At 29.4% G+C, this 14,496-nt stretch overlaps 1 protein-coding gene across 1 annotated transcript; it reads left to right on the top strand.

The window, feature by feature from the left end:
- Nucleotides 1–883: 883 nt before the first annotated feature.
- Nucleotides 884–4,445, top strand: LOC102608481 (plant UBX domain-containing protein 1). The gene is made up of 8 exons (XM_006469911.4): nt 884–1,146; nt 2,165–2,261; nt 2,409–2,477; nt 2,699–2,766; nt 2,917–3,046; nt 3,146–3,250; nt 3,769–3,982; nt 4,119–4,445. Exons 1-7 carry the CDS (start codon nt 1,063–1,065, stop codon nt 3,966–3,968), a joined length of 753 nt encoding a protein of 250 aa, XP_006469974.1. The 5' UTR covers nt 884–1,062; the 3' UTR covers nt 3,969–3,982; nt 4,119–4,445.
- The last annotated feature ends 10,051 nt before the right edge of the window (nt 4,446–14,496 follow it).

The raw sequence follows: 14,496 nt of genomic DNA, 5'->3' as shown, positions 1-14,496 counted from the left end.
AACTTATTCTTATTCTTATTTTTTTATTTACATTCTAGTGCACTCATATTCTCACTGGTTCCAATTTTAACCCATTCTAATTTTAGTTTAATAAACACATCGTAAAATTATTAATTTATTTATAGAATGTTCATAGAAGTAGAGCTGGCAAAACGGGTCATCGGGTCGTGCTCGTGTCAACTTCGTGTTGTGTCAAATTTAGGTCGATCCAAACCCGACCTATTATAATCGTGTCAAAATTTTGAGACACAATCTGACACGAAAAAATAATTGAGTTACTCAATAACTCATTTAATATCTATATATTAAATAAAATTTACATCAAACATTTACACATTGTTGTACATACATAAATACATACATAATTTATCGATACTATAAAATTTACATATCTACCAAAATATTACACATTTACACTATTAAAGTTTTAATTATATATATAATATTATATATCGATATTATAAAATATACATGTCTAACAATATTTTACACATTTACATTATTGAAACTCTAAATGTATATAAAATTTTATAAATAAAATATTGTGTTTATATTCATCTTTTCAAAAAATAAAAACAAAAGAGAGAATCATCTCTAATATTTGAGTTTTGATAATAAAAACTTATAAATTATTTTAAAATAGAAAATATAATTGAGTTATTGATCGAATAAATGAGTTAACAACTTTTAACCCTAACCCGAAAAGAAAAAAATTATGTCGACCTAAACTTAATTTATTTAATAATTATATTAAATTTAAGGATTAATACTCATTTATTCGTGTCAGATAATTGAGTCGTATCAAATTTTCTCAGCTCTACGTAGAAGTATCCGTGTGGACCACGTAGAAGCGCAATTTACTTACCCCACTAGTGTAGACCGACCCGGTCCAACAAAATATCTGCAGAATTTGGACTCAAAGTGATTGCAATTCGCATCGCACGTGAAACCACCGACTTGTTGAAGAGGAAAGGAATGAATATAAATTCTTACATTTGAGTTGCGTAAAGAAAGATTCGCAATAAGGACTCGACGAAGCCCTGGACTTTACTTTGGTCGCTGATGTTTGTTGATGGTTCAACGCCGGTGCCTTTGAAGAGGAGAAGACACACTTACGTTGATCCGATGGAAGTTGAATCAGCTAAGGTGCCTTTCTTTTCCTTGTGCAATATTTTCTTGATTTTGATTCATTGGCTGATGTGGGGTTTGTTTAAAATTGCTTGTTTGTTGTAATTGTTTGATTCTTGATGTGGGTTTGTGCACATTCGTTGAGAAGCCATTATTTGTTTATGTGATGTGTTATTTCTTGTTTCGTGAGAATATGTGAAAAGCCTAAGGAGATTGTTAGGCTTGGGGATGCAAAGAGTGATCTTTAGTGTTGTGAAGGTTCTTTGGGTTGTATTGAGACGTGCTTTTGGGCAACATCAAGATGTTTTGATTGAAAAATTGAGTCTTGTATCGCTTAATTCTTATCAGCTTTTTGACGGAGTGTAGTGTGGGAATAGGATTGTTGCTTTCCAATTTAAACTGTCTGTTTGTTCTTGCTATCCACTGAATTCCTATGTTTTCACTTTTCTGTTCATGATGTTGCAAGGTATGAATTTAGTAGTATTATTATAAGGGTAGGAGGGGATTTAGAACAATGGAATATTCTTCAGTTCATGGCGATAGAATTGTTGAAATCAGTTAATGTCCACCTTATTGTCTGGTAGTATGATGATTCAATAGTATAACAGTTTCTGGAAGGAGGTTTGGGATTTACCAGAGACAGCATGTGAAGAATTATGCAGGCTACTTGTGGTTTTATTTTGACAGTTTTAGTAGAGTGGATTAGTATTCCTTTAGGTTAGCACATGCTATGTCATCAATGTTGTTTGAGACAAAATCAATCGCTCAAGTCTAACAAAGACCAAATCTTAATCGTTTGGACAATTAATGCTTCGTGGTTATTGGATTATTGACATATACACCAATCAGAATGATAATGGGTTTTATCTTGTTATTATAAGCATTGCCTTGGTGCAAGTCATTTCATTCTCTTCTTTCACATGATTTTCAGTGAAAGATTACTTATTACGTCTGAATTGATACCTTTTAATCTCAATGATTGTTTTTAGCTAGATTATATTAAATATTCTGACTTTATTGGGCTGAATGGTATTAGGCTAAGCTTGCTGCTGCAAAAGAAAAGTTTGGACGAGAAATCCGTGTTTTTGAAACATCTGCACTTTCTTCATCACCAACTGTTGTCTCCAGCAGTGGTATAAATCACCATAACTCTTAAAACCCTTTACTAGGCCAATTGTGCATGCATTAATACTAGCCATCAAAGTATATGTAGTGTCTTTAACATCTATGAAATCTTATTTGTGAAGCCCTGATGCAGTGCTTGTTTATTTTCTGACTAGACGAGCCAGATGACTTTTATGAGTTCACTGCCGAAGATTACTATCGAATTTTGGCAACTAAAAAGGAAGGTAATTTGCCTCTGGCCAGCATTTATTCATGAGTGTATGTACCTTAGTTTCATAATAATCCCCTATTTGCACATTAATGTGCGATTTATTGGGGAAATTAATTATAAGTACGATAAAAATATGTCTAAGAAAATAATAAGAAATTCATATTGATGTATATATGTATACAAGTGTCCATGTAATTTGATGGTTCTAATGATGTCTAAATGAATTATGAACAGATAAATTCTTGAAGACAAAAAAAATTCGAGAAGCAGAAGAGGCAGCTCGCAAGTCCAAATTCACAAAGGTGCTCACTGGAACATTTCTGTGATTTTTTTATTTGTTCACATGTTGTGAGTGCTCGAAAACTGATTAGCTATCATGAATATATGATTAATGAATTCCAAATCCTAGTTCGGGTCAGTGAGTGTATAACTTATGTATCACATGCATGCAGGCTGTAATAAGGGTCCGCTTTCCTGATAATCACACATTAGAAGTCAATTTCCATCCATCGGAAACAATGCAGAGTTTGGTTGATTTTCTCAAGAGAGTGCTTTCTCAGCCAGATCTACCATTCTATTTATGTAAAGTACATTTAGATTATACACCTTGGATATTTTCTATGCAATTGACGGTTGATTCTGAAAATGATGCTGTAAGCCTCACCATTGGTCATTTTGCAGATACTACTCCTCCGAAGAAGATAATAAAAGACATGTCACAAGATTTTTTTTCAGCTAGCTTTATTCCCGGTGCTATTGTGTATTTTTCATATGATCTTCCAAAAGGTTAGCTCATGTTGTTGTTGCCATAAGAATGTAGGGATCTTGAATTTCTTAGAATTTATTGTCGTCAATCTCCCCCACCCCCCCTTTTCTGAATATGGCTGTTCATTTCGTACTTTCTTGGCGGCTGAGTAGACTGCTAGTTCCATAAGATTTAAAAATGCATTTCATTTGCCAAGCATGGCTGGAAGCTTTAATGTACCACTGAAAATTAATAAGTTACTTTATTAAAATTGTGTTGTGCTCCATGAATTCAGTTCTGGTTGATAAGGAAGATTTTTCTTTTTTGTTTCTAGTATTATGGATGTGATGATCTGATATTTAGTGAATGAAGATACTCCATTTTCCTTCCACCCTTTTAGCTGCTTGAGAAGTGAGTTTCGGTCCTATCCGATGAAAACATTTCAATTCTATAATTTGAGGTTACCCACCCAGTGAATATTGCCCTTGAACCCTTGCAATATAGTCTATTGATTGAGGATTGTAGCAAAGAGCTTATTTGTTTTGTATGTTGAGTCCAGGTGATGATGTGGTAGCTGCTAACTCAGGCCCATTCCTTCACGAAGATGTTATGTCTTTGAAAGGTTTGGAAGTCATTGCTGAGCAGCCAGACCCTGTTCAGAGTGCACCAGAACCTGCAACCGTTATTCGTCCTCCAGTCACTCAAGACCCTAAACCTGCTGAGAAAAAGTCTGTCAAGCCTAAGTGGCTGAAAATGTGATATGACCACATCAAGTGAGCTCTTTGTGCCTTGTTTGACTATGGCCTGTTTCATCTGGGTTATCTGTCTTCATCTCAACCTGCCAAGAAAAGAAATATTTAGATAGAAGAAAGAAATTAGGAGACTGATTTTGGCTTTTTGTTGGTGCAGGTGCGCTTCAACATCTGCTCTTGAAGTCTTATTAAAAGTTCAGTTCAAAGAATAGATCAAGGCAGATGGCATACAAATTGGTTTAATTTGTAAAGGGTCTGAAGCAGGTTTGTTCTTTCAGCAAAGCTGCTACCCTAATTTCTGTTGTGGTTGTTTATACAATAATGTGTGAATGTCTTTGTATCAGAGTTGTTCCTTTTAATTATTGTTTTTAATTTAGCCACTAGCATACCAATGTTCTTATTATTGGTTAACTCGTCCATTTTGTAGATGAGGAATTTTTGTTTTGAGGAATTTTTAATCTTAAATTTGCAAAATTGATGGCAATGTGTTATTGGAAGAGGAATTTACATGATTTGATACCGAAAGTGGTAACTTCGTTAGTTTATTTGTTCAATTAAACTGCTATATTTATGTATAGCATTGATTGTATATTGTCTCAGTTGGGTTTCAAGTTAACACCCCTCCAAAATACTTATAAAATTAATAAAAAATGCTCTTAGTTTAATTGATATTTATAAATTATATATTAAAATTAATCATTGTTCCATAAAATTTTACCCAAAAATGCATCCTTATATAAATCTTCTTAAAAAAATTTCTTCGTATTATATAATTTTTATAACTGTAAACTTTTATAATTTTTCAAAAAAATATATATTTCAATAAAATTTAAAATATATCAATTATGAAAAAAAGTTTGTTAAAGGAATAATTGATCTAGGTGCTTAATTGTATTTTCATTTAAAACGAGAAAAGATCTAAGCGGTGTTGGGTTATTTAATTTCCATCAGGGGGGGTCTAACAGAAATATGACGGGGTGTTAAAAAGCCCACTCCCTGTTAAAGCTTCTGGGCTAGCCCATAAAAGTTATGTTTAGTGTTGAAGCGCTTAACTTGGCGTACAAGCAAATTGGATAAACATATTCCCAAAATTCAAACAAGGGCCTCTCAGTCGTGAATCAGACTTTTATGGTCCGTTTAATTGTCGAAAATTGTAAACCAAGATTAGATTTATTGACGGCAATGTTGACTTCACAAAGTAAGAGTTAGATTTATTGTGTTGACTTCACAAAATAAGAGTGAAGCATGAGAATCAATTTAAGATGGTCCACAACAATTTTGGGTTGTAACAATTCATCATGATTCTAAAATAAAAACACCAATAGAGCTCATCTGAATTCCAATTCTCTCAACTTTAAGAAAACAAATTATGTAGATTTCTAGTTTTCATTATAATTCTAACTCATTTAAATTTTAACCTATTTAAATTTTAGTCTATTTCAAAGCAATTTGTCATGCAAATAAAACGATGTGGCATACATATTATTTATCAAAACAACTTGCCTGCACTTATGTTAAAGTTAACACCCTTCTAAATCCATAACCCTTTTGAATTTGTTTTCAAAAATACTTGTAGTTTGATTGATATTTTCATAAAATGACGTTTCATACATAATATATATTAAAACGACTAATCATACACATGTATTAATAAAAACGACTTATCATAATATTTTTATATAAAACGACTTATCGTATATTTATTTGAGAGCGACTTATAAATAAAAATGACTTGTCATTTATGTTTATGCATAACAATGACATGTCATACATACGTATATGAAAAACGATTTGCTATATAGACATACACCAAAACGACGTGTCATACATGTCGTATATGTATCAAAATGACTTTTCATAATGTACCGAAACAGCTTGTCGTATACATTGATATATCAAAGCCACTCATCATCATTTATTTCAAAACGAATTGTCATATATGTATATTTATAATGTCAAAACAACTTGTCATACATATATAAAAATGGCTTGCAATATTATTATTAAAAATGATTTGTCATATGTTATTATCAAAACAACTTGTCATACATTTATCTTTATCAAAAACAAGATAAAAGAAGAGGATTTTTTTATATATCACCTACTCAAAAAGAATATATTGAATTATCGTTAAGAGACATAGAGTTAAGAGAGAGCCAAAAAAGAATATATTGAATATACAAACCAAAAATGACTTGTCATATGTTATTATCAAAACAACTTGTCATGCATTTATATTTATTGAAAGCACGATAAAAAGAAGAGGATTTTTTATATATCACCTACTCAAAAAGAATATATTGAATTATGAGAGCCAAAAAAGAAACTTTTATGTATCGTCCCGCATAATCTTGAATGTGTGGCTACAGGCAAAATTAAAGGTAGTCGTTATGGTTCAATTGGAGGTCGTATATATAGGCCCTCTTATCTTTTCCTTGTATGAGCTCGAGTTATGGAAGAAGGAAAAGAACGAATTGAGAAGGAGGTTTGATGTCCTAAGCGTAGAGGAACTACACCAAACCATCCCAAATTTAGTGGTTAACAAAGAAACAGTTTGAGAATGTTCAATTATTCAAAATGAATTCCTAAATTAGTAAATTTATCAATATACACAATACGTTGTCTGACGTTTGTATGAAAAGTCATTTGGATATTATTATGAACGTATGACAAGCCGTATAAAAAAAAGACATATGATAGGTTGTTTTATTATAAATACATATGACAAGTCATTTTCATAAATAAATGTATGACATGTCTTTTTGATATTCCATATGCATGACCAGTCGTTTTGGTATAAATGTATGACAAGTTGTTTTGATAAATAAATGGATACGATATGTGGTTTTGGTGTAAATATGACAAGTAGTTTCAATATATATACAAGACAAGTTGTTTTGCTATATCAAATGTGAAAAGTCGTTTTGATATATGTACGACAAGTGGCTTTGATATATCAATGTATTGACAAGTTGTTTTGATATATTATGTACAACAAGCTGTTATGTTTCTATACGACATGTAGTTTTTTATTTCTAAGAGTCATTACAAGTCGTCTTTGTATACATACAACAAGTGGTTTTTATATATCAAATGTATGACAAGTCGTTTTGACATATCTTATGTATGACAAATCATTTTATTATTTCAATCTGTGCAGCTAGTAGTCTTGTATATATGACAAGTCATTTTGATATGTAAGCGTATATGATAAGTCATTCTAATAGATATCTTTTACAACAAGTTTTTTACTTTTATATGACAAGTCATTTTTGTCATTTTTATATGTATGACTACTCTTTTTAGTATGTATAATATGTATGAAAAGTCGTTTTGTAATCATTTATGGGTAATACTTATACAATTGCATAGATCCGGTAATAAGAGTTCCAATGACACCAAAATGAACTTCAACAGACATAAAAAACGATGGCCAACTGCAACCCTTATGGGGTCGTATCCGAACCATCTTAACCATGCATTTTAAGTTAGTATGATAAAAAAATGAAATCTAATGCTATGTGGTGTGTGCAATGTATTTATGGTGTATTTGACACACTGTATATTATATTGTATTATATTATTTAATGTAAGTATATTGTATTATATTAACATTGAATGTTGTACAATGTTTGGTGTTACACTATATTATATTAATTGTATATTAATATTTTTTAATATTTATTATTATTTTATTGTTAATTATAATATATAAAATAAATTAATAATTAATTAATTTTTATATTAATTATTAATATATAAATATAATATTATATAATAATAATATAAAATATAGTATTATAGAACAAAAATAATTTATTTAAACAAATAATTATTTTTATAATATTACAATAAAATAAATTTGAGGCAAAAGATAATACCTCAATTGAGGCAAAAGCTACCGCATTATACAAACCTGAGGGAGCCCTAGGTTTATGTAATGCGTCTAAATGACTCATGCCCCACAATGAGGTTCTAAATTTTACCTAACATCTCCTTGGTAATAAACTAATATGAATAATGTTATAATACTACATTATCTTAGGGTCCAAGCACACCCTTAATGTTTTGATTTTGCATTAATTTAAAAGTTAATGCAATGCAATTGATCCTCCAAATATTGGATAAAATTTATTTTAATGAGGAATAGTATTCCAATGCCATATAATGCAGTATCCCAAACATAGAGTGTATGAAAAATGGAGAAGTAGATTTATACAAAACCAAATAGACAATAAGAACTTTTACATTTACAATAATTCTAAAATATATTTAATAATAATGAATAGTTACCTTAAACTTTAAAGACTAAAACAATAAGAACGTTTATTCAAATGTTCTCAACTACAACCTACCATCATCCACATGCAATTATGCAAACCAAATTTCAACTGTCGGCCAATTGTTTGGTTAAATTCAATGGCCTGTGAATTCACTGGCAAACAATACAAAGTCGAAATCATAAATGTGGAAATTTTAAATTATCTTGTAGAAATATCTTATGTTAGACACCAGAACCTACACACTTTTAGAGATTAAATTGATATGCGATTGCTGACTAAATAATAATAATAAGAACAACAACAACAATAACAAAAACACAAATGTCATAAATAAAAAATTATAAATTACTGTCTGTTTAGTAAATCTTATCTAATGATCATAAGTGTTTATTTAATTCCATAAGTTCTTTTTAAATTTTTTGTTGTTGTTTATTTTTTATTTTTAGTGGAACTTTTGAAAATTAAATAAGCTATTTTGCCTTTACTAGTAAAAGGTCAAATTTTGAGCATTTAGAAGTAGATGTTGAAAAACTTTTTAAAATATTAAAATATTAAAATATCTTTTTTTTCATAATCTTATTTCATTTCTTTATAACATAACTTTAAATAACTTACCTATTGAAGTAATTTTATAATTTTTAATATAATTTCTCATTGACAACTAAACAACCAAAATTTTTTTGGTAAAAACTCTACTTAAATAAGTTTTATTTGAAAAATTATAACCGGAGCCTTATTACTACTATTGTCATTACTATTTATTTTTAGTAATTAATTCTCATTATTAATACGAATAATAACATCACAAATATGAAATATTGTAATAAATAATAATAATATTTACAATAATAATAAACTAAGAATATTTTAGTAACTTTTAATAATTCATTTCGATTTCAAAATAAATTATATACACCAATAGTAATATAACTCATTCCAAATTTGATTTCTGTAATTTAAATAAACATAATATTCTGATTCTCATTCATATTTTGATTCCATCCCATTCCGATTTCAATTCCGGTCCATTTTAATTTTAACCCATTTTGATTGCGAAGCGATAAACGAACCATTATATTTCTGATGCCAAAATCCAACAATCTGACACAGGTAACCGACTTCACGCCCATCAGCTTGTGCAATGTAATCTACAAAATCATGGCCGAAGTAATTGCCCAAAGGCTAAAGAATATGCTCGACCTTATCCTATAGTCTATTCTAGAGTGCTTCCCTTAGAGAATGATCATTGATAATATTGTTATTGCTCATAATTGTCTACACAGCATCTGGTTCAGAAGAACTGTAAGGGCATGGTTGGTGGCTTCAAAGCTTGATATGAGCAAAGGTTATGATCGTGTTGAATGGTTATTTCTGGAGAAAGTAATGTGAAAACTTGATTTCGCTGTCGAACTTGTAAGGAGCTGCGTTGCTTCCATATCCTTCTCAAATTTAATCAATAGAGAAGCCAATGAGTATTTTCAGCCCCCGAGGGAACTCTGACAAGGATGCCCTATTTTCTCGTACTTATTTTTAACTCGTGCTAGTGTCTTCTCTTCTCTTCTTACGCATGTCGTGGAAAGGAAATTAATTCACGACATTATATTTAAACATACCCTCTGTGACGACTATTGTAATTTGAAATAAATATTTGACAGGCAATGAGCAGGTTGAGGCAATATGTTTTAGACAAATTTTCCATAAAAGAGATTTTCCAACTCAATACTTTTGGAGAGCCTTCTAAGATATTCTTCCTGTCTCACACAATTTGTTTAGATAGAGAATTCTGGAGAGTCCTACTTGCAAAATTAGCTCTCTCTCCTTATGGCGATATGGATGGAAGAAATTCTAACAGTAGTTGTGAATTTCTTGTAATGCTCTATTCAATTATTGTTAGAAATATGAGTCAATATTGCTTCTTCAAACTCTAAAACCAGCATCACAACAACATCGATTAACAAATGTTGACTATCAATAGGCTGACATGAATATAAAACATGAAGAATGAAACTACATGAATAGTAGCGATTGATATTATTAGCATTACTATTTACGGGTATTGTTCATCCGATATTATGCGGATTGACCTTTAGGATTCAATGAAACTATTGTAAAGTTGCACTTGAAGCACAATGATTTAGAACAATAAGAGAAAAATTGATTACGAAAATATGAGATAGAAGGAGAGGTAATAGTGGTGCCTTGAAGTTTTGTATATCTCCTTTATAGAGAAAACTCGCATAATCTTTTACGTAATTCAATTTGAATTGATTACTCAATTTCCTTATTTATTTAAATTAGTCATCCATGTATCACATAATTTGATTTAATTTAAATAATACAAATCACATCTAGATTTGTCTTATTCCACTTTAATTTGTAATTATATCAAATATATGACTAATTTTAAATTAAATATAAAAATAATTTTTCTCACTTACCTCAAATGTGGGACATTAGTATTTAAAAAATAAATAAAACTCTTAACATTTATTAATGATGTGCATCTATCGGAAATCCCAAGCGCACAAGTTTCTTCTTGAACTTCAATAAGCCTAGGTTTATCCAGCTGATTTATGTATCAAATTTTATGTATATAGATCTTACTCTTTTTTTTTTTAATAAATTCCAGGGGTTGTATTGAATGTGATTTCAATTTCTAAAATTGTACTCTGGGTTTATTTTCTGTTCTGTACTCCTGCCATTTATGGCTAAATGAAAATTTTGCTTATCTACAAAGAATGATTAGTGTACACAGAGGGCGAAAGTAAGAGAAGGCTAACTTGGTCGAGGTTTTTAGTAAAAAAAAATTAATTATAAATTTGTACTTATTAAACTTATGCTAAAAAATAAACGGTGTGTGTGAATCAAGGACATATTTTAAATTTGTGTTTATTTTATATTTATCAAATAAAATTTTGGGGGCGAGCGATTTACTTCGTCAAGCATTACATGTGAATTTTAAAACATTTTAAATGTTACACACTTCATCTCAACTACCAAAAAAATTCTTTAAAGACTACGGGATAGTGGTTGAGAAAATTTTATTAAGGGTGTAGTTTTATTTTGTGAAAAAAATGAGATGGATATGCTCGATGTGAAAGCTCGCCATAAGAAAGTATTTTTTTTCTTCATGAAATTGACTAAGACAACACATCAAAACGAGATGGAAAACGAATTTCTTTTAGATTATATAGTTGTTTGCAATGAAAGAGAAATTACAGACAATACTGACTCACATGAGATAATAGATTAGTTTACTTTTTTAAAAGATCGCGTGACACAACTTCTCGATAGTGTTTTTCTTATTTTTAATATTATATTTTTATTATTAGTTTTTTACTTATGCAGTGCATTTCAATAATTTCTCTTGTTTAGAACATACTTTTTGAGAAATAAATTTAATTTGAAATTCGCCACTAAGTGTACATACAATGTAGCTCCGTAACGGTGTGGAAGCTGAGATTAAATTTTCATATCAGGCCCATAGACAAAGACTCGTCCTTTCACATGTTCAAAGTCAAATACCATTGTCGACTATCCACAAATGAAAAATACAAGTCGTGAATGAATCAGTTGATCAGGTGTATGAATGAGCTACAAGACATGGAGCCTTATAATGTTATTCATAACTAGATATTTGATGAGAACTTTTTGTATAAGTTTTGGTACCACAAATTGTAAATATATGGAGCCGTGACTACAACAGACTGAATCTTTCTAAACATGCAATGAAAAAATCTTCTTTCACTCATATACATGGGTCTAAATTTCTTACATATGAACAAAGAGATATGGTTCGTCATTGCAACAATCAATGGTATTCTTTGTTGAATTGCAGTCACGCCTATAGGATTTTTTTTAAAAAAAAAAACAAAGAGACTTGGAATTTCTTGGGAATTGAGTTTGGTAAGACTCCTACTTCTTTTTTTTTTTTGAATGAGAACTATTGTTTATGATATTTATAAATACTGAGACCCGTTTACATCAATTTTGATATGGCATCGTTTAGATTTTTAATCCTCTTGAATATTCGAGGGACGTCAACTCTCATCTTGGGAGAAAGACTGCCTTTACTCAAGCTCTAGAACTCCGAGAAAAAAAATTTAAATTAAACTCCTGCAATACATTTGCGGAGACTCGAACCGCATCCCTCACATTTGTGAGGGAGTGGCTCTAGCCACTTGGCCGTGGTTGGTAAGACTCTACTTCAAGACAGGTGCCATTGCATTACAGCAAAAGGGTTGTTGCCTAATAATAAGTAATTCATCAATAGGACTTCAATTTGTTGTGCTCTATCTTTCCTTAAAAGTTGTTTGACAAATGTTTTCAACTACCATTTAAATTCCTACCAATCAAGGTGGCAGCACTTTCTTCTTTCTTTTATTTGATTTGATTTTTATTTTTTATTTTTTATTTTGACAACAATGGCATATCATAATTTAATCTCTAAAGCGACTAATTTTTGTGTAGATTGTGTTGTCTGACATAAGATATTTCCATAATGTGACAAGTTTTATTAATTAATAGCGAGTTAATCCACACTTAAGATTTCCACTTTGTATTGTTTGCCATTGAATTTAAACAATTGGCCCGCAGTTGAAAATAGGTTTGCATAATTGCAAGGGGATGGTAGATTTTAGTTGAGAAAATTTGCAGAATGTACCATATTGTGTCATATGGGTAAATCTCGTTTTAGTCTCTATAGTTTAGGCTAACTATTCAATTAGTATTAAATATATTTTAAAATTATTCTAAATGTAAACTTTCTTATGATATCTTTTTTGGATAAATCTGTTTCTCCATTTTTCATCTATTGTATATCAAAATTGTTTGAATTCTAAAATTATATCTAAAAAATTATAATTTGCTCTTAAACAGTTATATAGTATAGCTTTTTAAAATTAACTCTAGATAAATTAATTAGTTCTATCATACACTAAATTTTTACAGTTCCGACTTGAGCAAATAAGAGTTAATTTAATAATTTTGGTAAATTAATAAGATAATCCCTTTTCCCCCCTAAAATTTCTATTGCTTTTTTTTTTTAAACTCAAGGACTAACTAAACGGTTAAACCTAACTTCAGAAGCTAAAGAGTAATTCATATATTAGAGCACTGCATTGCATAGCTAAAATATTATTCCTAGTGAAGATAATGTTACCAATGTTCAGCGGATCATTTGCATTGCATCATCTTTTAAATTAATGCAACATCCACAACATTAAATATATATACATGCACCAACCTTCATTTTTTTAATCGTATTACCTTTCATTAAAACATTTTCTTTATTTGTTTTCATTACTTTTTAAATGGAAAAAGAATTGTGAACCCCCTAATGTTTGGAAAAAAAGACAAAGTCTCTTAATATTTCAAAAAAGACATATAACTCCCATTTTTGTTAGTAAATTCATATTTGTTTTAATAATAAATTTATTTTTAATTTATAATTACTATTATGTCCCTATAATAAATAAATCAATATCTTGATTTTAAGGCATGTCGTTGATGATGTGTATAATGAAATGAATAACTTTTTATTTAAAATTTAAAATTAAGATATAATTACTTTTTGCCTAAATTATTCACTCTAGGTTATGAATATACCCTTCCCGATGATAGGATAATAAAAATGATGAATAATGGATAAAATTAAAATTCACTCTAAAAATAATAAGTAATTTGGGAAATAGGTAATTACATCTAAATTTTAAGTTTTAAATAAAAAGTTGTTGATTTCATTATACACATGACATGTCTAAGCCAATATATTAATTTATTTATTATAGGGACATAATAGTAATTATTAATTAAAAATAAATTTACTATTAAAACAAACAAATCTATATATATCTATATCTATCTATCTATATATATATATATATATATATATAATTGGGACTTGAGAAGGTGATGTGGCATCACCATTTCGCTTCTTTGTATATTCTCTATTATTTAATAAATAGAAATTTTTTTTTTAGATTTGGCTTTTCATCTTCTCATAATTAATTTCATTATATTTAACTCATTTAATAAATAGTAACTTTATTAATATGTATCATTCATCATCTTTTTATATTTTCTATTATCTAAAATATCTAAAATATTGGTAGATATTCTTTGTACTTTTTTTCTCTTTCTATTTAAATTCAACAATATGTAATCATTAATAATAATTAATTATAAGTCTTTTGAAACATTTATTTATTTTATTATCGTACCAATTAAACTTTAGTGACTTAAAATACATGA

This window comes from Citrus sinensis, chromosome 2, assembly GCF_022201045.2.
Source record: "Citrus sinensis cultivar Valencia sweet orange chromosome 2, DVS_A1.0, whole genome shotgun sequence".
NCBI lineage: Eukaryota > Viridiplantae > Streptophyta > Magnoliopsida > Sapindales > Rutaceae > Citrus > Citrus sinensis.
The sequence above is the reverse complement of the archived record's forward strand: the minus strand, read 5'-3'. Positions and strand labels throughout refer to the sequence as shown.

Coding starts and splice junctions, on each gene's coding strand:
- LOC102608481 (XM_006469911.4), top strand. CDS start 1,063: ATGTTTGTTGATGGTTCAACGCCGGTGCCTTTGAAGAGGAGAAGACAC. Junction 2,478..2,698: donor TTTGGCAACTAAAAAGGAAG/GTAATTTGCCTC, acceptor AATTATGAACAG/ATAAATTCTTGAAGACAAAA. Junction 3,047..3,145: donor AGATCTACCATTCTATTTAT/GTAAAGTACATT, acceptor GTCATTTTGCAG/ATACTACTCCTCCGAAGAAG.